General features: G+C 38.0%; 1 protein-coding gene across 1 annotated transcript in view; it reads left to right on the forward strand.

Annotated features, from left to right (window-relative positions):
* pth1r (parathyroid hormone 1 receptor) overlaps positions 1-24,157 on the forward strand; it is a 44,887-nt gene that overhangs the window by 16,372 nt on the left and 4,358 nt on the right. The window contains exons 2-8 of the mRNA XM_006792392.3: positions 7,644-7,746; positions 13,826-13,933; positions 14,115-14,236; positions 16,525-16,619; positions 18,342-18,525; positions 22,857-23,010; positions 23,410-23,470. Coding sequence (XP_006792455.1) covers positions 7,644-7,746; positions 13,826-13,933; positions 14,115-14,236; positions 16,525-16,619; positions 18,342-18,525; positions 22,857-23,010; positions 23,410-23,470 — 827 coding nt within the window. The remainder of the gene's footprint in view (positions 1-7,643; positions 7,747-13,825; positions 13,934-14,114; positions 14,237-16,524; positions 16,620-18,341; positions 18,526-22,856; positions 23,011-23,409; positions 23,471-24,157) is intronic.

Here is a 24,157-nt window from a genome sequence, read left to right on the forward strand (position 1 = left end):
GCCTATGGTGTAAAGAATGGCAAATGACCAAAACAAGTACATAAAACAAACATTCAGCTGTATTCCTAAAATTGAGACGCTTCACAGCAACCAGAGTAAATATTATATGTGTAGTATTTATCATTCATGTGATGAAGTGTGATCTGGAATGGAAAGCCTTACTTATGACCATTACCTAAAAAACCTTATCTTCGCACAGGGATTGTCTAACAAAGAAGCATTATTGGATGTCTCTGAACTTATAGAAAAATTAATATGGTTTCCACTGAAAACACTGCCAGAGTTGTAATGAGAGGTTCTATGTTGACAGTGAAAACATCTGCAAACACTGAACTGAAATAACACAGAATGTGTGTGAGTCCAGTGCTTTTAAAGTCATGTGATGTTTGGCCTAAAATAATTCTAATAATAGTTATAGAAATTTTGTTTCAGAGTTTCTTCTGCTTTCATGGTTGTTAAGGTTTCACCCACAATTTTGGTAGTATTTTTAAATATGAAATCACTGTAACCAATGAGCTCATATATGCCACTGCTACAGTAATCCTAGATACACTTGGGTATAAGATCAGGAATACATATAGAGAAAGCCCTTATGGAAAGGTAGGCTGGAAGCCAAAATCAGGGAAACTTGAAAGGATGTTATAAAAGTTATGAGATGTGGGTACTGGATGGATGGGAATGACAAAAAATGTCCATAATTGGGGGCTCTACAAACTACCAAGCAAAGACTTATAACTATGGTGACTAGGCTGAAGAGATACACCAGAGAAGCAAAGGCCAAGAGAATAAATGGTCTGTTTGCCAAAGATCCAGCAGCAACCTCCCAGAAAAAGAACCAGTCAACAACACAAAGGCAAAAATCTTATAAGGTGTCTCAAGAATGAAATGCTGATAGCACCAGGATCTGATATCCACTCCAACTGGCTGAAGAAGTGGTACTCCATCAACACCTGGCAACACAAAGAAGCAGGCTGCTAGTAGCAGGTACTCATCTTGACTTGCTAACACAATCAGGAAAGATCCCTGCAAGTTTATGACACCATGAAACTACCATGCCAACTAGCTCTCTCTCTAAAATATGGAAGCTCCTCTAAGGCATCATAGCAACCAAGCTGAGTAGGCTTGACATGAGTCAACATATAAGCACAGCTCAGAAGGAATTGAAAATAATACCAGAAGGCCAAAACACCAACTGCTGGTTAATAGAGCACTACACCAGGGCTGTAAGACCAGGGAGAATAATCTCAGCACTGTCTGGTTGGACTACAAGAAAACATACGACTCAATGCCCCACACGTTGATACTGCAGTATTTGGCACTATACAAGGTAAAGTGTGTTCATAACATCAATCAGGGACTCAGTGGAAGACAACATTTGAGGCCATTTGGCTGGATAGGTGTGGCTAGAAAATTGCAAAGAGAGGTATCATGATCAAGGCTGAAGGGGTTAATATGCCAGAAGGTATAATAGCAGATATACAGGACAGCTACAAATACATGGGTATCCTATAAGCCAACAGGGTCTGCAATAAAGATCCATGAAGATCCACCCCAGTCAAATATCTCAGTAGGTAAGAAAGATCCTGAGAAGGTAGCAGTAGGAATAAGAGCTGAACTATCAATACATATAACCTACCACTCATCAGACTGTTACTCAACTGGAATAATAAGCTGGCCACAGGAGAACATAAATGCCACTGATGTCAAGACATAAAAACCCCTTACAACATATGGTGCTTTTTACCCAAAGTCCAACACGCGGAGGCTTTACAGCCAACAGAAAGTAGGAGGGCAGAGCCAGAATCCAGGAAGAAAGATGAAAAATCAATGAATGCTTTAGAAAGATGACCCCAGGGATAAGCTGCTCTAAGATTTCCTCAGATATCTGAAGACACAACAGTGATGAGAAACTGTCATGGAATACCAAGCCACTGCATTGGATATATCATGGACAGATTGAGGAAGTGGTGGACATCAAGTAATCTGACTAGTGGCTAGAAAAGCACAAAAAACAGGGAAATAACAGGGGCTGAAGGAATAACTGGAGCAGATGTGAAAGGTAAAGACCAAAGTGGCCCCACAATGATAGGAGCAATAAGACCAATAACGCCCAAGCTGGAAGAGTGGCTCCAGCAGATTCCAGGCACATCAGAGGCCGCTGTGCAGAAGAGTACAGTTCTAGGAATAGCTAAGATATTGATGCATTTTTACTCACCTTCACCAAAGACATTACTCACAAAAATATATATATTTAACAATTGTCCAGACCTAACATATATTTATAAACATTCATTTATATTAAATCAAAAACTCTTCTGGTTTTGGAAAAAAAAAGCTCATAGCTTGTTTATGTAGTCTCTGTTTACCTCCATGCATTGAGTTCTTGCTTTGGAACATTTGGATTTAATTTTTGTTTGTCACTAAAAAAAAAGTAAAAAAAATAAAAATCTGGCCGATGATAATTTCTTGCAGATCATTAATCCTTTCTCTTCAACTGTTGTCTTATTAGTGTAAACAGGATATAACCCCAACTCTATAGAAATGTTGGCTTTTCATAAGCCTTTTAAACAATAACACGGAAGACAGTCTGATGTTAAAAAAGAAGATAAAAATGCACACCTTTGATATTGAAAGCTAAAATCTGCAGTGTCTATTTCAAATGTAAATGCTGAAATGGAGCGCCTGAACATCTTTAACCATGGAAGAAGTTTTTCAGAGACCTACAACACCTTCTGCATGCATGTTAAAAGCCAAAATGCATAGAGGGGGCTCGTGTATAGACAGGATTTCAACAATTCAGTTTTAACAAACTTCTGAAAATAATCAAAGCTGTGGGGATGCATTTTATATTGCCCACTGATCTTAGCTTGAGGATAAAGTATATTAATTTTGGCAAAGGAATTGTCCCTACATTCAACTTTCTGGGAGATCAGTACAAAGTTCAAGCCACTTCGAAGCTGTAGTGTTTTGCTCAAAAATGCTTGCGTCTTTGCCGTCATGATATTTGGAACTCGCTTTATGTTGTGTTTTTGATAGAACTTTTTCATGGTCTGAGATAGTACTAATGAGATCACTGAGCTTTATTTTGAATCCAAATACACTGTTGACTCACTGCAGATAATTATACTCCACTGAATCCAGTGGTTTTTGTGGTTCATTTAAACTTTTTGGATACTCGAGTTTTTGTTTTGTTTTTTCTAATGAAAGTCTACCTCACAAGCTCCAGCATTTGACTCTCAAATTCTGTGTAGGACATTACAGGAAATGACTTTGGTTAGCCACAACTTTCTTCAAAAAAAGAAAGAAGAAGAAATAAAAAGCGCAAAGCAGTCCGCAATGAAGGCTGTTGGTTATGCAGTGGAAACCCAGTGTCTCCACTCAATGTATGCATGGCGTCTAGCCATATGACACATTTCTGATGGACAGTTTATTAGAATTTTTTTTAACCTTTGGTGCAAACTATTTGAAAATCAACAAATGGACACTGAAAATATTTAACTGTCATGCCAGACAAATCAATCTCTGACAGATAAATACAACTTGCATTAATGACCAAATGCTGAAAATAGAAAACTAAAACTAAACTGTAAATGTGCCTTCACTCCCACACTGTATAATGTTAGTATTTCATCCTAGCGGTTAAACACTCTCTTGACTGAGCACCCTAAATACAGTTCTCTCAATATTGGTCTTATATTCTTGCAGAGGGCTGCAGTTTAAGTCATCAAGCTGCAGTTTGCAAAGACAAATAGAAACTTGTGGTTTATCTAAGTGGAGTTTGTATTCTAGCGACCGGTGATGAAAACACACATATTTATATGTTGTGTATTTTTCTAATTCTCATTTTGGCACAAACTCAAAAGCATTTCACAAAAAGAATACTGTGTTTTGAATGAAATGCAGTAAATAAGAATGTCCGCGTTTCTCCCTGTGAGAGGTGTGTTTACTTTGGAGGTTTGGACTCTGGCCAGTGGAGGAGGAATAGTTTTCAGAAATAATCACGGGGCATACATATTACCCAAGATTCTCCTCTTGAAATGGTAAACGATACTCCTCTATATCCCTGGATGCAGGAGTCTGGTTTTTAAGATAGAAAGCTGAAACTCCATGCCTCATTTTGGTTTAATGTTTCACAGGGGCTTAAACACCGCTATAAAGGCTGGGATGTTTGTTCTTAATGTGCTGGAACAGCAGTCTCACTCAAATGGCAGAAATAACTTAGAGAAATTGTAATATTTCACACTGATTTGAAGTGTGTGGAAAAATTCAACATATATCAGCATGATGCATGCAATTATTTAAATGGTGAAAATACATTATGCAGCTTCAGCTAGCCTTGTCACTTATTCTCCAAATCTCAGTATCTCTTCTCCCCAAAAAGCCCTCATTTGGTGTTTTACGGTAGTGGTGAGGAAAATTATCTGTCAGTACAAATTCTTTCATAAGGCTATAACTACCTTAAAACCTGGTGACTGGAAATGCCACTGCATCTTTATAAATATGCAGGAAGTGATCTCTCGTATCGGAAAAGAAATATATGATCTCAAGATAAAGCTGATCACGATAACGCCTTCTGCAGCATAACAGTCCCCTTAATGTAGAGGTTAGACATTCAGTGTTTTTCCTTTAATTTGTCACCTGTCCGCAAATAGAAAGAGTAATGATAGTGGTGTTATTCTTACCAGAATAACTTCCACATTCACTGTTTCTGATTACCTATTGGTCATTACCTAAAGTAAGACTAGGCAGCTTTTTAGATGAAAATAGTGTGAACAGCTCAGAAGCTGTCAGTGGAATATTCTATATTGGCTTAGTTAGTACAGTAAACAGGTAGTATCTATCCTTGTTCGCCTGCGGTAAAATGTTATTCCATCTGTGGTTGTTTACTGTGCAAAGCCATAAACGTCTTCATTCTGTAACCTTATTCAGTTCTCAGACTGGACATCCTTATTTCAGGGCTGAAAGTAGTGAAAATATTGATGGATTGAGGTATTGTGGGTTTGTATGGAGCAAACCCACAACGGCTTGGTATTTACAGTTAAATTTAAACCTCGTGAAGTTGCGTACTTCTGTTAGAAACAAAGTATACATGTCTTTGTTCCTATCTGTACTTATTTATTATATTTCTCATTATGAACAGGCACAAGAGACGGCTGAAAAAGTCTTGAAAAAGGTTATACAACAGTAGGTTCCTATACTGAGTTGTATTGCCAACTGCAAAAATATAAATACTTCTTAGTAGACTGTACATCTACTATAGTAACTGTTATAGTAAATAAGTACATTCTCTTAAATGTTGTACTCGGGAACCGGTGTAAAATTCTTGTAATTTATTTCAGTACTGCAGTGTTTTGGTACTGTCCTTTCTATGGTTGGTTCTCAACATTTATACTGCTGTTACTGCTGTAAAATTTCAGCATTTCATATACTTTAAATAAACACCACCGCAATTGGCTGTACTAAATTATAAATAAGAAGAATACAATATAAAATACTGTTGCAGAATGAGTAAGCTCACTTCCTGTATTTCTATAATCACAAAAAAGAGTTTAAGAGTAAAAGTCTTATTACTAAAACTTATTTTCCATAAGATGTCTTTATCTATAGCTAGAGGCTTGAACACAAATATTAGAATGCAAACATCAGCTTTCATGTTGTTTCATGTGACACATCAGACCAGGTAATGTTTTTCCAATCGTCTGTTGTCCAATTTTGGTGAGCCAGTGTGAATTATAGCCTCGGTATCCTGTTGTTAGCTGACAGGAGCTGTACCCAGTGCAGTCTTCTGGTGCTGTAGCCCATCTGCTTCAAGCTTTAACATGTTGTGCATTCGAAGATGCTCTTCTGCATACCTTGCTTGTAACAAGTAGTCATTTGAATTGCTGCTGTCTTCTATCAGCTCAAAGTAGTCCTGATTTGTCTGATCTCTGACATCAACATTGGATATTTTCTGTGGAGATCAGCAGGTTCTAACCAGGCCAGCCCATCTGGCACATTCAAATTCACTGAAAACACCTTTCTTTCACATTCTCATGCTCAATTGATAATGGCTACTTGGTTAAACACACCGAGTTGGTGCCATGTGATTGACTGATTAGATATAACAAGCATACCTTAAAAATAAGGTACACAAATTATTTAGTTAACATCTGTCTGAACAAATTAACAAATATTGTAGAGACTAAAATAAGATTTTTCAGGGCAACAAGAGAAAATCAATTATATTACTTATATTTAGAGATAGAATCAGGCATCATTATATCACAATGAGATTCAACAAGCAAGTCTCCACACCGCCTTTACTTTGTATCTGCAGATATCTGTCTATGGTTATATACTCCATTGTGTCACGTTTAAAAAATACATATTCTAGATCCAAAATGACTGTAATAAATGTTTAGAAAGGTGAATTATTTATGCATAGATTTACCTTGTTCTCCCTGCTGTCTCTTGGTCATTGGTAAAACAATTACTCGTTACTATTTGAAGTGTTCTGCTTCTTGCTTTCATAGAAGCAAAATTCAATTTCTTCACATCCAGACATGTAATTTGTGTCTGAAACCGACAGATGCAACTGCAGCCAGGCAGTCAGCTGCTCTGAGTAAACGTCTGTCTTTAATTTGCACTATTTGCTCTGGATCACTGGACCAAAAAAACAAGACTGTGTGTGTGTGGGTTTTTTTTAGCCGCACCTCCAGGCGCTCTGTACGGCATACGTGTTAGTTTATGTCTCATGGTGTGTGTCTTATAGTTTTGCTGCAGTGTGGCTCAGAGAACAATGATAGTGCCTACATGACAGCATTAACTATCCTGGTGATCTAGCCTTTAGTTTAGGCGGCCTGTTTTTTCATTTCCACTCTTCTTGTCATGTTCTGTTAAAAATGAATGTTGTCGTTTTTAATACAGTCACATTTGTCAATGCCCGAAAGTGATCCACAGGCAAACAGCAAGTCAGTCAGTGTGACCTATTAGAATGGAAAAAGTTTCCCTGACTGGAAAACCACACCTGAGTTACCACGTCACCCTCATATAAAACGTTCAGAAGCTGAAAATATATAAGGGGTAAAAAAAAAAAAAAACTGCAGGGAATAAAATGTAATTTTTGTCAGTGTTAAAATTTTCCTCATGTCGATCAGTTTACCGCTGGAATAAGCCTGCATGCTGCAAGTGAAACTGATGCTGTTGAGTAAGGGAAGTTTAGCTTTCACTTTATCACAGTGAGACTGATTTCTTCAATGAATCCACTGATGTTGTCAAAGTACAGGACTTTCTAATATTTATCCACTGTATTACTGTCACTCATATCCGATGAATTTTGGAGGAAGGAAACTGGATAAATTTTTTTTTTCTCCACAGCACCACGGGCAGGGCTTCAGACAGTTTGACAGTTTTGAAGAAGCTGCAAAGAGAAATTAATGTCTAAGTCTGAACTGATTTTCATGCTCATTTCAGATCCAGAGGAGAGTCTACATCTGCAGCGAAATACTTTTATGTTGTTCTTGTCATTTTAACTGCCATGTAGCTGAGTTGTAATAGATGTTTGGTGTTGGAAATTTTCTTTGAAAGTATCTATTTTTCACACTATTCCTATTTCCGCTTCCATATCCTTCCGTTAACTCTGCGGCTTTCCCCCTGATTTGCAGGTTTACACCGATGATGTGCTGACAAAAGAGGAACAGTTAGAGTTTTTGTACAGAGCCAAGCAAAAATGTGAGGCCATCATCAAGGCAAAGCAGAGGATTCCTGGTGAGTACAGAAACAAATCTTTCAGTCTTTAGCCGTATGAGTGGCTTTGTGAGTCTGTAATGACAATACTGTTATTCTTCAGGGGGACTTGAACTTTCAGTATTGAATTTCATGGCAAAATAGTCAACAGCCACATAGGAGATTTAAGTAGGATTCATCATCAGGGGGCCGGAGGAATATCTGTATAAACCAGCATGGCTCTTTAATATTTGTTCACATATTTCATTGTGTGCTACAGCTGTGGATTGAGTGCAGTCATGTGAAAAAAAATCACAGATCCCTAAATCCAGAATTAAACCTTAAATCGCCTGTAGGATGTCTTTTAGCTGGAGACTCATTTTTAACCGGGGGCTTGGAATGGATGTGCACCGCTTCTCTTGCAAAAGCTGAAATCTGTAAAAAAAAACAAAAAAAACCAAACTAAGTTAAATGGCATATCTGCACACCTGAACCCAGCCCCTTACATTTTGTAGACTGGGGAAAGTGGTGAAAGTGGGGTGTGGGACATGTATGCACTTATCAAGGTGTGCTGTGGTTTAAAATGGGAACATTGCCTCCAGGTGTGCGTGTGCATGATATTGCAGATTTGATTAACATTTAGCGCATGCACAGGACATTGGTTGCTTTTGGTTCATTGTTTGCTCTGTTAGCAGGATTGTGATTCTCCTCATACCAAAGCAGAGTAACAAAGGGATTACAGAGTCAATGTTTGTCATGCAAATCACCCAGTAAAAGGGGTGTGTTAGAGAGATAACAGATACAAATCCATAAGCTCGTCCCTAATAGCTTCTGTATATCGAATAACATGTCTTGTTTAGCTACAGATTATTATTACAAGATAACTAATAGCTAAAAACTGGAGGAAACTAATCAAGTGGAATGCGTGAAATTGAAATGGGATCATGTGTTTGGAAGGTGCTGCTTTATTTGCCTTTTATTATTGGTTTTCAATAGTGTGATTTTCCACCACCTGTTAAAGGTTTTTTAGTTAAAAGATTTCTGTCACAGGCACATTTGTCACAGGCACATTTGTCAAAGGCGTTATCACTTAAAAATAGTTTGGGGCTTTCCACTTGTGAGGAAGCTCCCCAGTGAATTCTAGCTGAAGCTAGAGGTTCAATGTGGAGTGCAGTAAATCCCCCAGAGGCTGCACAGAGCAGCGCCTCATGGCTGCCGAGCTGAAATATCGGCAGCCATGATTATATTGCCGTGTCGGCAATATAATCAGACACGGGAGGTGTACCGAGAGAAGGCTGTGTGTATGGAGGGAGAAACCAATCGACAGTGAGGTTTACCAAGAACTGTGGAAGTAAACTGCATAACCAGCAACATGATGAACACAAGCTTGAAAGTAAAGAGTGCATCGAGACGCTATGTTGATTGAATGTGATTGGTGACTTGTTTGAGAGTGACTGTTGATTATAAGAGCTTAAGCTAATCAACTGATGCTGTTCATACTTCACCATAATAAGTAAATATTTAAATTTAAGGGACCGTTTTGCCTATATTTCGCTGATATGTTCAAATCACGGACCATTCTTGGAGCAGTTTCAAGACATTTTTTGTGAACTGTAAGTTGATGGTTACATTTAAAACCTCAGCTTTTTTCCTTTGTCTTCTCTGTGGCTTTCCGAAGGCTGAGCTCGAAGGCAAACCTGGTCCTGGGGTGTTTTTCAATATTTATGGCTATCTGAAGAACGCCATTTTCCTGCAGACCCCAGCACACTGTATCGTCATGTGGTTGCTGTCATTCTCCCAGTTGATTGGAGAGGAATTCCACAGCCAAACCAATCATATTATTTTCTCTTTAACCCCAGTGCATTGTGGTCACATGAAATTCTTTGCCCTCCAAACGATACTCCTTGTAAATGAAACACATAATTAAAAACGTTTACTTCCTGGCTCAGAACACAAAAGCTATTGTTGACTGTTCCCTGTAGTTACATTACCCATGTGGTATGTCCCAACTTTTCATGGTTTTGATAAATATCCACTAGCTCAAATTAGATTAAAAAAAAAATGTCAGAATTGCTACTTTTTAGAATTGCAGTGGGCCGAGCAGCGGATTTTATTTGCTTAGGGTTTATGTTCCAGCTCTTACAGCACGCTTAACAAGAGGGCTATAGGCGCCAATGCAGAGGAGAGCAATCAGTGAAACATCAGAGATCTCGCAGACGAGAATCTATCCTGACATGTTGTAGTGACAGGAAAGGTTGGTGTCACATGTCTGTATGCACCTCCGAGTGCATGCTATTTTCAGTACGAACTACAATGGGATAACACATTAACGTCCTGTATTTCTAATTAAACATTTTGCACTATCTTGACTAGACATATGGGACTATATGTACATTTATATTTTAATCTGGTATAAATAGTTGATAACCACGGCCTTATTGCACTCGCATGTTCCTGTGTCTGTACATTAGGGGAGACTCAATCTGGACTCTAATGAGCCCATCAGGAATGCCTGACTGGGATTCTGTGAAATGCTTGAGGTGCTGTTTAGGGGGTACATCAGCACAAGAGAGCTGACCTGCATACCTGATGATGCTGGTGTGCCGAATGTGACTCATCCTGCATGTAGTGGTTTTTTGCTGACCTCTTTTGGAAGGTTGCACATGTCTGTTCAATCACATTACAGCTGAAGAAATTAGAATAACCCTGTTACCTTAATAAAGAGTAGAGTCCTCAGTTAAGTCCCCCAGTGTGGTGGAGACTAACGGCTTGAGAAGCACATACGTGCTCCTTGCATGTGCTTGATTTGAGATTTTCAAACCTTCATTTCGATTTGATTTGAACTCCAGAGCCACATCTGTCTGTTTGTAATTATGCAGTGTGGAAGTCATTTAAAATCTGGGTAGTGGGTTTGCTGTGATGTTGAGTAAAATTATAGATATTGTCAAGATTTTGCCATTAAGTTCAAAGAAAACCTAACTTGCGCTTTCTGATGAAGGATGTCAGTATTTTCCTTGAAAAAGTCATCAAGATTTCAGCAGAAATCACTTTTTAAGAGACATTTTCCTTCCTTTTTGCATTGTGGCGTGAACTTCAAACCATGGGTTGATATAAACTGATTGCACCAACTACTAGCTTTAGATTTATATCTGTAATTGTCTTGCCTAATCTCCCAGGATTTTTTTCTGGCTCTTTAACTGTAATCCTGTGGCTTTTTGAACTATTATAGGAGATTAGGAATGACGACGGCTTTAAATGGCAGCAGAGTAAAATGCAGAAAGTGTAGAAAAACTATCCAAAATTATGTGTTAATTAAGAAAGCTTTGAGTGCTGCTTGAAAGGAAAAGCCGTTGTTCTTCATTTGGGCTTCAAATGTGTAAAATTCACCATTTGATGCCTGGGACAAGGTTTTCTTTGAGGGATGCAGTGAGGTTTGCCTGGGGAGGACAGTGGAGGGATGTGGGTTCAAATCCCCAGACCTTGCAGTGTGAAAATAGCTCAACCTTCAAGCTTGTGGTCTGGGTGTAGAATAACTTGGGGAATCATTATAAAAGGCTGCATGTATCAGGAGGAACTGCAGTGAGTGTTTTGACATCTGCAGGTCAGAATCAAATGAGTTGGGGGAGAAAAAAACATTCTTCAAACCCCAGTGACATCACAAATACCAAAGTCCCCCCGTAGGCACGTTTATATTTAAATTGCGGTCAAGAAATTTACAGGAAATTGTATGTGTGTGTGTGTCTGTGTGTTTGTGTGTTTAATTTAAGCCTGTTAGTAGGTGGTCCTATGGTAGTAAAACCTATGGCAAAAGCAAGCAGCAATTCTACTTTTACTCCCAGGATGTGTGGTCAGCGTGATTTTCAAAACTAAACGCATTTTTTTTCCCACCGTGCATCTGCAAGAATCAGTCAGCTCCACTCAGTCTACTCTTTAATTTTGTGCTCCCAGTGACAAGCAGTTAAAAGCAAGTCGTCATTTTGTCAGATGTTTCTTTGTAAGTTTGATTACAGGAATGAGAAAATAATGGATCTACTGCAAAGAGAGGAGAGTTTTAGTTCTATGCTTACCTACTTATTAGTGGTCAAAGTGGGGCAGATGTTTTCAATAATACAACATAAATGCCAAGCCATAAGAGAGGTTTTGCCAAGAATCTGTGGTGAAAGGGACTCCGCTCACACTATCAGCAGGCTCTGTTCCACGGTTTAGCTGAGAATTAGGGGACTGTGTGCACTCATAGGTTTCCCCCCACTTTGAACGTAAAGTTCTTTGTCTGAACTTAGCACAGATGCATTATGGCAAAGTTTAATGTAGCACAGTCTTTGCTAATAATTTGACACAACATTTTCTGTTGTGATCATTGGGATCACCATGCATCTTGTAAAAATCTGTGAAAAGTGTGGAGAAAATTTTTTTTGCTTTAATGATTCCTGGGAAACATTTTGCATTCATAATCAGCCTCATTTAAAAAAAAGAGAGAGAGGGAGAGAGAGAGAGAGAGAGAGAGAGAATTATTATCATTAACCAATTCTGTTGTTCAAAGAGAAATATACAATAACTGTTTTTTATGTGATATTTTTATATGTAACAAAAATGAATGCAAATATGGGATTTCAGAATCAGAATCAGAATCAGAATCAGAATACTTTATTAATCCCGAAGGAAATTAGGGTTACAGCAGGCAGCACGCTAATGGCGCATGCTCACTTACAAAGGAACCTTATAATAATAATGATCATGATCATCATTATTATGATTATTATTATTATTATTAGTCAATTCTTTACTAGATAATTTATTGTTATTAATAAAGTGAAATCACCCAAACCACTATGGTCACCTAAGTCCAGACTGATAAATTTTTTTAGTTCCTAACACATTTATTAGACCACGTCTCATAAAAACAAGCAACCCTAAAAACTAAAAATGACCGAATTCAAATTTTACCTAAGTTTGAACAGGAAAAAACTGAGAATTCTGAGAACCATAAATTAACCATTTATTACAAAATTACATGTTTTACTATTTTATTATGGTTGTTTTGAAAAACAGTGAATCTGAAAATTCATGTATAGTAAGAATAACTATACTTAATCACTAAAAATGTGATTTTGATTAAATAGCACAGCTGTACTGTTGGATTAGCTCTTATAGAACATAAAAAATATTTTGGTAATCATAAATACTGTTAATTTAAGGAAGGACTGGCACAAACCTTTTAGTCGGTGGTGGTCTAAAACATGTTGAGGACTGTAAATTGTGATGAGAACTTGAATTTTTTTTTCAACTTTTTAAAAATGTTTAATTATTAAATATTTTAAAATAAATATTTTACATTACACAATATACATAGAATTGCTGCATTGGGTATAATGATTGGCCAAATAAGACATTTGTTTTACATCTTATCAGCATTTTTTCCCATTCTCTAAAATTTCATTCACCCTAGCAAGACATAACTCTGTAAATGAATAATCAAATTGGATGTTGTTAATTAATTGAATGTGATCCATCTTAAAAAAAGACTCAAAACATATGATACATATTGAAAGTGAATTATATAATATGGTGCTGTTATTTAACCATAATTTGCCAGTTAGGGCACTACAATGCAGCTAGTGTTGCAGAAAGTCTTTAAATAAGATCCGTGCTAAAACCAATTCCATACAACATTATAATAGTTGTTGTGTTATCAACAACGGAGCAGTTATGGAAATATCCAGCAGCTAACAAACAAGCCTTAATGAACACACCAGATTCAATGGACAACTTGTTGTCAGCATGCGGGAAATTCCATGGTTCCAAGTCTTAATTATGTGACAATAGATGGGAAGTGGACAGGCATGTGTTTTCTTTTGGTGACCCATGTTTCCCACAAGTAGAACAAAAATGAATAAAAAAAAAAAAAAGGGGGGGGGGGGGGTCAGTTATGCCACACATGAAATTACAAGGCTGCTTTTGTAGTGCCATTCCAGTGCTGTTTATGTATCGTGTGTCTGCTTTTTAAAATTCAAACAAAAACCTTGAAAACAAGCAGATCTTGGAAATGCCTACTGACCATTACTGCAGTGCTATAGTCATGACAGGATTTGGTATTAAGTCAACTCTTTTCTTTTCTCTGCAGATGGTTTCTGCTCACCAGATTGGGATGGCATTGTTTGTTGGCCTGAAGGGCCTCCTGGAAAAATATCCACTCCCTGTCCAGAGTATATCTTTGACTTCAACCATAAAGGTAAGCTTGGCCCTGGATACAGTAAGCAGTTAAATCCCTGAATTTTAAAATGAGTTAAGCTGCGCTCTGCAAACTCATTGCAAATCATAACTCGAGCTCTCTCTGAACCCGCTTTGGCAATTTATTGAATTATGCAGCTTTAAATCTGTAATTAAAATAGACTTCTTTTGTTGATTTCTAGGATTAGCACACCGTCGGTGTGACAGCAATGGGATATGGCAGCTGGCAGCAGCCAACAGAACATGGGCCGATTATACTGAATGTTCAAAACACCTCCCCGAATATAACCCAAGCTATCAAATGGTAAGATCCATCTGATTTCCATTTACATACTGACACTGTCTCCCACCAAAATAATTAACAGCAGCACCATAGCAAATTGTCTCACTTAAGGCATTTAAGAAAAAAATGTACCCTGCAATTATACTTTCTTTGAAATGCGTAACAAATCAACAGCATGCCTTCTTAGTAATGTGCAATGCAAATAAAGTCTGATCGTATTTACTGAAATGTTGAGAAGATGATGAGGGGATAATGAAAGGATAGTCATGTGGTCGCTTTGTGATAAAATGGCTTTAACTGGCTAAATTTATGTTATAATACAAAATGAAAACAGTGCCAGATTAGTCTTGAACTGAGTCATTCCCTCGCAAATCTAAGACCACTAAGAACTCACCAGACATGGCTCAGTTGACTTACTTAACAATAATAAGACCCGCAGTTGAGTCACGCAGCTTCATTTGTCGATTTTAATTATTTTTATGCATCCTTTCTTGTGAATGCAGTATTGTCAAATCTTGCACAAATGTTCTCTTGGATTAAGGAAGAACCGATTAGATTTTCATCTTCTTTGAAAACCATTAGTGTGGAGCATTAGCAAACATTTTTATGCTTTTACAACAGCCTCGACCATTTTGGGAAGACTTTGCTGCAAATCTTTGATATAACCTTGACAGCATCACTGATAGGTGACGAGATTTGGATGCTAGTCAGGGGTCCAGCTTATCACAGGTCTCTTCAAGGTGTTTGATAGGATATATGTCAGGGTGGGCCAGACCTGTGTGGGCCAGTTATGTCTGACTGCTTATTTCTATAGGAAACCCCACCTGGATCGTGGGGTGTGTTACACATGGAAGAAGGGACTGTTTTCCAGTGCTTGAGGCACAGCAGTTAGAAGTGCAGTATTTTTAATTACTTTAACAGGCTTACGACAGCTTAATGTCACCGTGGTGTTATTTTGCATCTGTAGTCCCCTTAAAAGGTCAGAACATTTGACAACAGAATAGTACAGCGTAGCAGCAAAGCACAGAATTATTCATTAAAAGGCAGACAACACACACATATAAATAAATATATAATATGCTATTTCCAAGTGTGTGCATGAAATCTATAATATAAAAGTCAGTGAGTGAAGAGTTGAGAAGGTTTTAACAAACTTTTTAGGATGGTTTGGAAAGGGTTAATGAAGTTGCACCACCTCATACTATAGTGCAATCTATTTTATTGATTTGAGGCTATTACAGTGAAAGGTAATTGCTTATGACCATTTTATGCTGTAGAATTTTTCTTCTCTAAAGCCAAACCATAAAAATTGACATACTTAGGCCCAGGGTGGAGTGTGTTGTATATTTAGCTCAGCTAATGTTTTAATGTTAGAGCTTTGTTGTCATTTACCTGACGTTATAATTAATTATCATAATGAGGTCTTTATAGTTGTTGTATTTGTTTCATTGTTTCATAGCAGACCTGTCAGCTGATAGTGTTTCTTTGCTGTGGATCCTGACACAGTTGCACATTTTAAGCGGGCGTACACGTCTTACAAAATGGACATCTTTAACCTTAATAAAGAGGATTATGTGTTGCATAATCTGTAATACCATGAGCACCAACAGCACCATTACACTGCAAAGCACCATGTGGAAACAGTTAAAAGAAGAAGAACTACTACAACCCAGTGGGACTGACAGCTAGATGTGACCTTGATCGCAGGTGCCTGTGCAGAGTTCCTCTATCATCGCTCGGGATGTTAGATGTCAGTGCTGGCGGTAAATAGCTCTTGTAAGAAGGATGAAAAACTTGTTAAAAATATTGCTAAATGAAAACTTTCAAAGGCTGCCATGCTTTGATCGTCACCCTTTTCTGGCCTGAAGTGATATGATACCGCTGTTATCTGTATGACGTCGAATGTTCAGATCGATGTTCCAACAGAGGAGCAGTTGCAGTAGATAATGATAAATATGTGCGCATGAACTATAGCAAACAGCAATACTGCAGACGCGCGTTTTTTTCTGGCACAAGATCCTGATGCTAAATGATAACAGCAGTGTAGTATCAACTTACATCACAAGGAGGTCCTGGCACTTATTAACTTGGTGACCTGCAGCCAGGCTTCTGCTGGAGGATTAAACTACTGCCCAGTGTACTGATGCTTTCCAGTGACAAACCAGGTTATTTGGAGACATCCTTAAATAAATTTTTCCAACAAACAGAGAGATTAGCATGTCTGACTAAAACATACAGTGGATCAAACAATGCAATTAGGAGGGGATAATGTGTCTGTTGATATTCTAACAAATTATCCTTTCCAACAGGACGTCTTTCACCGTCTGTATCTCATTTACACGGTTGGTTACTCGGTCTCTTTGGGGTCGCTCATGGTGGCTGTCGTCATTTTGGGATATTTTCGGTGAGTCGATGCTGCTGCTGGACTTTTTCAATCAGTACTTTTAACTACAAATGTTCCCAAAAGAGAGGGCGTTTGATACGGGGTCAGAAATTAAGGTTAGAGCAATTGGAGAAGGGATCAAAACAGGGAGTCCAAATGATTCACAGCATGATGGCATGCTGGATAATCGGATAATCGTGCATCGCAATATATGTGTTGTGTCACAGCGACGGCACGGAGCACACAATCTATATCAAGCATTACCTTTGACTTTTACTTTGACTTTTAACAGACTATGATATGACTGCCTTTGAGGAGGACCCTGCCTTCAGGCGTGCTGTAATGCATGCCTCATTGCCTGACATTTAGGTTCTTTGTTATTTTCATGCTGATTTCAGATTTTGCTGACACACAACCAAAGTGTGTATGCTGATTTTTTTATTTTTTATTATTCCTCCCAGCTTACAAAGATTACATTTCCTAATCAACATCCACCTTTTTCCACATGTAAACATCTAAACAAGGGAGTGAAGGGAGTGAATTCAGAGCCAAGTGCTGTGTTTGAAAAGCTCTCCTCCTACTGTACAAACATAAGAGGTATCAGCCTTACCTTAGGGCTACTTTCTTAAATGAAAAAGGAAAAAAACCTTAAAACAAGGTTGAATTCAGTCCGAAAATGTCTATTTTTTTTAAATCATTTTGATTAACACAGGGCAGATTTGTTATTATTTGCTTATTTAGTTGAGCACAGGGACTATCACTAATCAATGGGAAGGAACTGTTTACCAATGCTCCAACCGGCGTGACTTACTGTACAGGCAGGCAGTCAGAAGGTTTTTAGGAATGCTCCCAACTGGCACCAGGAAATCTACGGGCAAAATGAGTTTAATAAGTTGTCCCAGGGGCCCATCTGACATTCTGGCTCTGTGCTCAGAGCGCTCGAGCCATGTCTCCTCTTTAACACATCAGCTTTTAGACAGGAAAGCTCATAAATGTTTTCCAGGGAGAGAGAAGAGGGGATATTTTGCATTACCACTTGTGTTCAGAATTTTTCACTGGGGAAATGTACGCTAGATTAGTTTTTCTCAATCAATAGCTCTCTGAGGGTTGCTTGTCAAAGAATTCAGCTCATTAAAGAGTCTTTAGAGAAAGAAACAATGGGTAGAAATTACACTGATCTAATGTCAGCGTCAAGTAAATGTTGACAAATTTAGACTTTAAACTGTCATGCCTTTTAGATCTTTTTTTTTTTTGCACTAGTAAATATTCAAGAAATTTTAGCATTGATGTTTTGTCTTGACTGCAATAATGTAGCCTTTATGGCTATTGATTCTGCAGCTCCCTTTGGAGCACAGTGCCAGAATCACTTCACAGTTGCAAAATTTAACATTTCTACAGATGTTAAGAATGAAGAATTTTTGACTGATAAACTTGTGCTTTCGTGGAAGCAAATTTGGATCCCTTTCAACACATGCTTGCAATTTGGTTTTTACTGCTCACTTTGAGTGTAACGATTTAATATTTGTGTGTTTCAAGCTCCTAATTCTCGAGAATGTGTTGTAGTCAGCGTGGAATTCAGCTGGCTCTAATTAGGATGCGTATTGTTTGTGTGCGTGTGAAAAGTCGAGCACAAACTTAACATTGAGGTGTACCAACTGTCTAAAAAAAAGTAAAAATAGGAAAAATGTCTCACATATCTGATATTTGACCATACCACTCTTTTTTTCTCTCTCTCTTTTTTAGACGGTTACACTGTACCAGGAACTACATCCACATGCACCTCTTTGTGTCCTACATGCTAAGAGCTATAAGCATTTTTGTAAAAGACGTTGTTCTCTACTCCGGATCGACATTAGACATGGAAGGAGTCAGTGTGGAAGACATCAAGTCCATTTCTGAAGCCTCACAAACCGACAAAACGCATTTTGTAAGTAAACCAAATAGAAACAGAAGCAGCAGATAAAGTCGTTGTCATAGTCAGTGAACGTGCAGTACTCACAAAAAAATATAATGTCAGGATTTGTTTGCTTTACGTGTACACATAATTTGATTAGTGTTGCTTGGTGTGAAGAGTTGTGTTTCCGCATGGGAAGTGTTAGGTAGGTTTTGCAGGAGTCTCAGTTGCTTTTCCAGTACTGCAGCAAATAAACTGTACTGCTTGTCACCGTGCCAAGGTTTTACTAGGCCAGGACTTGGCTTTCCTGAGCAGAGTCAAGTCTGAAAAAATTTGTAAAGACTGTGTACTTTTCACGGATGCTTTAATACACAAACAATTTACACTATATATTTAGGGATATCTTTCATCCTCTGTATCTCTGCAAAGTGACTTATACTGTATTCAAACTGCTTAGTAGGTGAAATATTGTGTGTGACACAATGAGGGAACTTAGGTGTGTGTACTCTGGCATAATTCATAATTTTATGTATGGAGCAAATAACCTTTTTGAACCACTTGTTTTCTTAATTAAGAAAAAGAAAATGTAAGGTCTGAACCACAGACCAGTCCAATCACAAAAGGTCTGACGCTCCTGCAGAAATCACGGGCTGAATATGTGTATATAATGCTGTTCCAAAGCCTTCTTCTTTATAGCAAAATGGGAATTAGGTGCAGCAATTTATTGCACTTTATTAAGGATGTATGGAAGCTCAACTCAGTCTGAGCTCTCTTACTCAAACTTTCTTGTGTTTTCTTTAAGTAGTCTTCATGAATAGTCCCCTAGGCTTCTTAAAGAGATTCCAAAATTCCTATTTGGATGCTTGTTCTGTTCTCTGTGAAGATATTGCTGCAGAATCTTTGACACACTGCAAACCAGTTGAAATATGTCAAGTTTTCAGCTTTGGGAATCACCTGTTGGTTCACAAATACCTGTCAGACTGTGTTATGTGTGTACTTTTTGTTTGTATATTCAACTAAAGAAATGGAAAGAAATTATGGGTTTAATGATACTGTTTAAAATTGGTTCTTTGCTAAGTGCAAGTTAATTGTAGACACAACACTTGCTCGTCCTTTGAGTTGTGTGCAGTACTCTGTGCTTTGAGCCCCAACTTTAGTGTTTGCGGTTAATTCTGTTGGTAGTCTATTGATACATTTATGTCACATTGCTTTTAAAGATTAATACAATTGTCATGAGAGACACCGATCATTCACATATAAAATGTGCTTCCCGTATGTTGCATGGTGATAACTCACTTAGTTTCAAAACTTTATTCTGTAAAACATTTTCACTCAGAACTTTGAAACAGTGGGTTCAAAAGCTTTGTTCCACACAAATACAGATAATGGATTAAGACACTGGGATGGACACAGAAAATAAGAGGCTGCGAATAACACAGGAACAACATTTGTGGATTAGTGCGCTTGGGACTGATAATTAGACATGCGTAAGAACTGAGTTAAGCCAGTGAACTACATCCATTCTCTTTATTTGTGGTAGAAATATATATAGATAAAAAGAAGTAAAACATTTAATTAAATTATTATTTAATTGAATGTTTTAATAAAACAGATGCATTTCAGAAAGCTGCAATAATAATCCATTGGTCGACCATATAACACTATAACTATGAAGCGCAGATGCTGTGAAAAAACTCCACAGTGGACTCTGTATGTGCTGTCTGCATGCTTTTAATGTGCATGCTATTTAACATGCAGCATATTTACCAGACTTATCATCTGGTCTTAACTCGCTAGCATGATGATGTTTTGGTTCATTTACAGTACAAACATAACACAGCAGAGGTTAACAGAAATACTGTTAGTTTGCAGGTGATGAATATTAACCTGTTGCTAACTCTAGTACAATTACAGCAATGTTTATTAATGTACACTGTCCCTGTTAAAAATAAACAAACTCAGTTCTATTCAATTTACTTTTATTTAAATATTTAGAAATGATCAAAATAATCAAGCAAATAAATAAATAGACAATTACTGATCACATGGAAACTTATGAAGGTACTAGATAAAAAAAATCAAAAGATTACCAAAGCCAGTCGTGGTAGACGCTAACCTCTTTTTGTCTGTAATTCCACTGATAACCATCTAATAATCTAATAATTGCTAAATTTTGTAATCAAGAATCTCAACCCTATAATGGGAAAGGCAGATGGCCACGATGCTTGGGACTTGAAGCTTTCTTAATAAGAGAAAACGTATACTTGCTGGTGGTGGGAGGAAATTGATCCCCGCCCTCTGGGGACCAACAAAATTTAACAGCAATCCATTAATGCTCAAATGCGTACAATGGATTGTTAGCACCCTATGTTGGGTTATGTCTGGGAAGGAGTCATATCTCTGTAACTACTCCCCCCACCCGTAAAAAAAATAAGACATGTTATTTTTATCAGAAAAAGAGTCTGGCTAAAAAACCAACATATACAGTAATGAGCCTAAACTCACACAGTGATCCACGAGCAAAATCTGTTGTTTCCACAGTAACAAAATGGCATTGTAACTCGGTTACAGATGTAGTTCAGAGCAGTATTTTCCCATTGGGTGGGTGCAATGACAGTAGCGCTACATCTAATGATAATGAGAAACTTTTATCTGTTATTCAAGATTTGAACTACATTACATTTGCCCATGCTTTCACAACATATGACCCAGCTGTCAAAATATGTCCAATTACTCTAACAGTCCTAAAGAAAAGGAACACCTGAAGATGGGGAAATCTCATAAAGTTACCTTGTTTATTTCAGCTGTTCTGCTATGAGTAAATAGTTGTCACATTGTCTGGCTAAATTTCTCACTTAGCTAGTCAGAAGATTTACGAAGATTCCTCTCGAGCTGCTGTGACCGCACTTAGATAAAAAGAAAGAGGTCCCATGATTCCCAGTAAAAGTCTTTATTTTGTTCAGAACCATCCTTCATCACAAGGATCTGTGAGCACTTTGTGCGCTAACCAATCTGCAGTAATTACAGACAAGAAAATGTGATTAGAGATCGATGTGGGCTAGAGTACTGTAGCCCGTTTGCTTCAAGGCTTAACACGGTGTGCGTTCAGAGATGCTCGTCTGCATACCTTGGTTATAACAAGTCCTTATTTGAGTTACTGTTGCCTTCCTATCACTTCAAAGTAGTCTGGCCATTCTCCTCTTACCTCAGGCATCACCAAGGCATTTCTACTCAGAGAACTGCTGCTCAGTGGATTTTTTTTCTTTTTCGGACCGTTCTCCACAAGCCAGTAGATCAACAGTTTCTGAACTACTCAGACCAGCCTGTGTGCCACCAAAAACCATGCCACATTCAAAGTCGCTTAAATCACCTTTCTTCCCCATTCTGATGCTCAGTTTGACCTTCAGCAGGTCATCTTTACTATATCTCTGTGCCTAAATGCATTGAGTTGCAGTCATGTGATTGACCGATTTGCAATAATAAGCAGTTGAAAAGGTATACCTAATGAAATGCCAGGTGAGAGAGTCTTCATTTTTTTGACATCTATCAGAGTTGTAAATTGCCAATATATCATTCATGTTTATACTAGCTGGAGGTCAACTAACAAGATTTTAACCTCGTTCGTGCCTCTAAAGTTGCTCAACAATTAGCGGTGTGGCAAAAAGCAGCAGGAGTGAATCCTGCCTGAAAAATAATCATGCCCGCTGTCCTGTGGTGAATAATCTGAACCATGAGCCATGGAGCCATAGAGCAGTCCTGCTGAGTTTTTTTCATTTTATCTGGATTTTTTGGGAGCTCATTTCAGCGCTGATGCACAATATTGCAAAAATATATTCATTTCTTAACTTTCTCAATGCAATTTAGACAGTGTGCAGGACTTTGTTTGCAATGTCAGATCAGTTTCCCCCGCTCATATTCACCTGTCTCATGAAATACATGTGCAAAGTGTTTTTCTGCTCAGCTGTGCGATGCATAAAAACCAAATTCTTTCCTCTCCATGCTTAGTCCTGACCCTGGGGGATAGCGAGTAAAACCGTACCCAGACAACTTGAGAGGTGTGAATGGTCCATAATGTATCAGCAGGCATGAAATGTATTTTGGACCCAAACCTGCCAGTGGTCTTTAAACCAAGCAGTATTTGAATTTCAGTTCTGTGGCACATAGGAAACCAGCGCTGGCATGAGAAAACTGTAGAGGCCCACAATCCATGTCAGTGTCATCATAAAAACCTATTGAAAGTGCCCTTCTAGTTTATCACCTGTAGCTGAAATCAGAGTACCGTAGGTGTATGTTAGAGTTATAAGGTATGTGTTTAAACTTTAATCTTTTTTATCTGTTGCTTTTTTTTCTTCTTCTCTCTATAGATTACCTGTAAGGTGGTCGTGACCTTGTTTATGTACTTCCTGGCAACTAATTACTACTGGATTCTCGTGGAGGGTCTCTACCTCCACAGTCTCATTTTTATGACCTTCTTCTCCAATAGAAAGTGCCTGTGGGGATTTACTGTGATTGGATGGGGTGAGTTTGCTTGCTTAATTTACATTGTACATGCATGTTCAGTAGATCCAATGACCTGCAACGCAGCTCTTATCAAAGGAATTTAATTTTTGATGGTGTAATTAGCTTGCAAATAAGTTGGAACACTTTGAGGTACTTCCATATTTGCTGATGAAATTCTCATAAATAAGAAAGGACAATGGAGAGTGACTCATCTGGTTCAAAAAAAAGAAAAAGATTTTGAATATGGGCTTTACAGTTCCTGCATTGTACACACTGTGCGTATAAATGTCATAAGCACAGCGCATACAATGTGGATGCTGTGCTACCCGGATTCTTCTCACATCAGCCAATTATTTTTTGTCTTTTTGATAAATTTTTTATGATACCAAGTTTGACATTTTTTATTTTATTTTGCAGGTGTACCAGCTGTGTTTGTAACCATTTGGGCAACTGTGAGAGCCATGTTTGCAGACACAGAGTAAGTGATCCATAGAAGCAATTTAGTTTCACTACGTTCCCATTAAGTGTGTGTGTACAGTTGTGTATGAATTAACCACACATATTTGGTATTAGTGTGTCCAATAAAGCTTAAAGTGGCCAGAAATCAGTGTATTCAGATTCGATTTACAAATGGGCAACTTCACCTGGGTCAAAACTGCCAAAACTCCCAAACCAGACGGGTGGGACCTCAACCACCTCCAACTACCATTATCTGCAGCTTCCACATTGGTCCTGTACCACAGTAAAACATGACGTTTCTGCAGCTGGGAGCTCGCGACTAAGCTAGTATCCAGCAGCTGTAGAGTGGAACTAAACCACATAATTCTCTTCTCTGTCAGTGGGAGAGCAGCAGAAGATTTCTGCCTCCTGTCTGGGTTGTTTTTTGGGGGGGGGATTTAGCAAAAAAAACCGACCATACATGATGATAACCACAGCATGTACCTTTTCAATATATTTGGGAAACTGAGTAAACATAATAATATCCATATGGCTTAAAATCTATCAGTAAAACCAGCCTATGGTTAATACCATACTTAACCTAAATCAAATGCTGTCATTGTGCATTGTCTATAAATCTTTGAAATGACATCTGGGGTCAAGTGAACTTTTAATTCCAAATAAAAAGAGCAGATTTTGTATTTCAAAGCCTTGCAAATTTTAAAGT

Source organism: Neolamprologus brichardi, chromosome 18 (assembly GCF_056152115.1).
Source record: "Neolamprologus brichardi isolate AB-2024 chromosome 18, ASM5615211v1, whole genome shotgun sequence".
In the NCBI taxonomy this organism is placed as follows: domain Eukaryota; kingdom Metazoa; phylum Chordata; class Actinopteri; order Cichliformes; family Cichlidae; genus Neolamprologus; species Neolamprologus brichardi.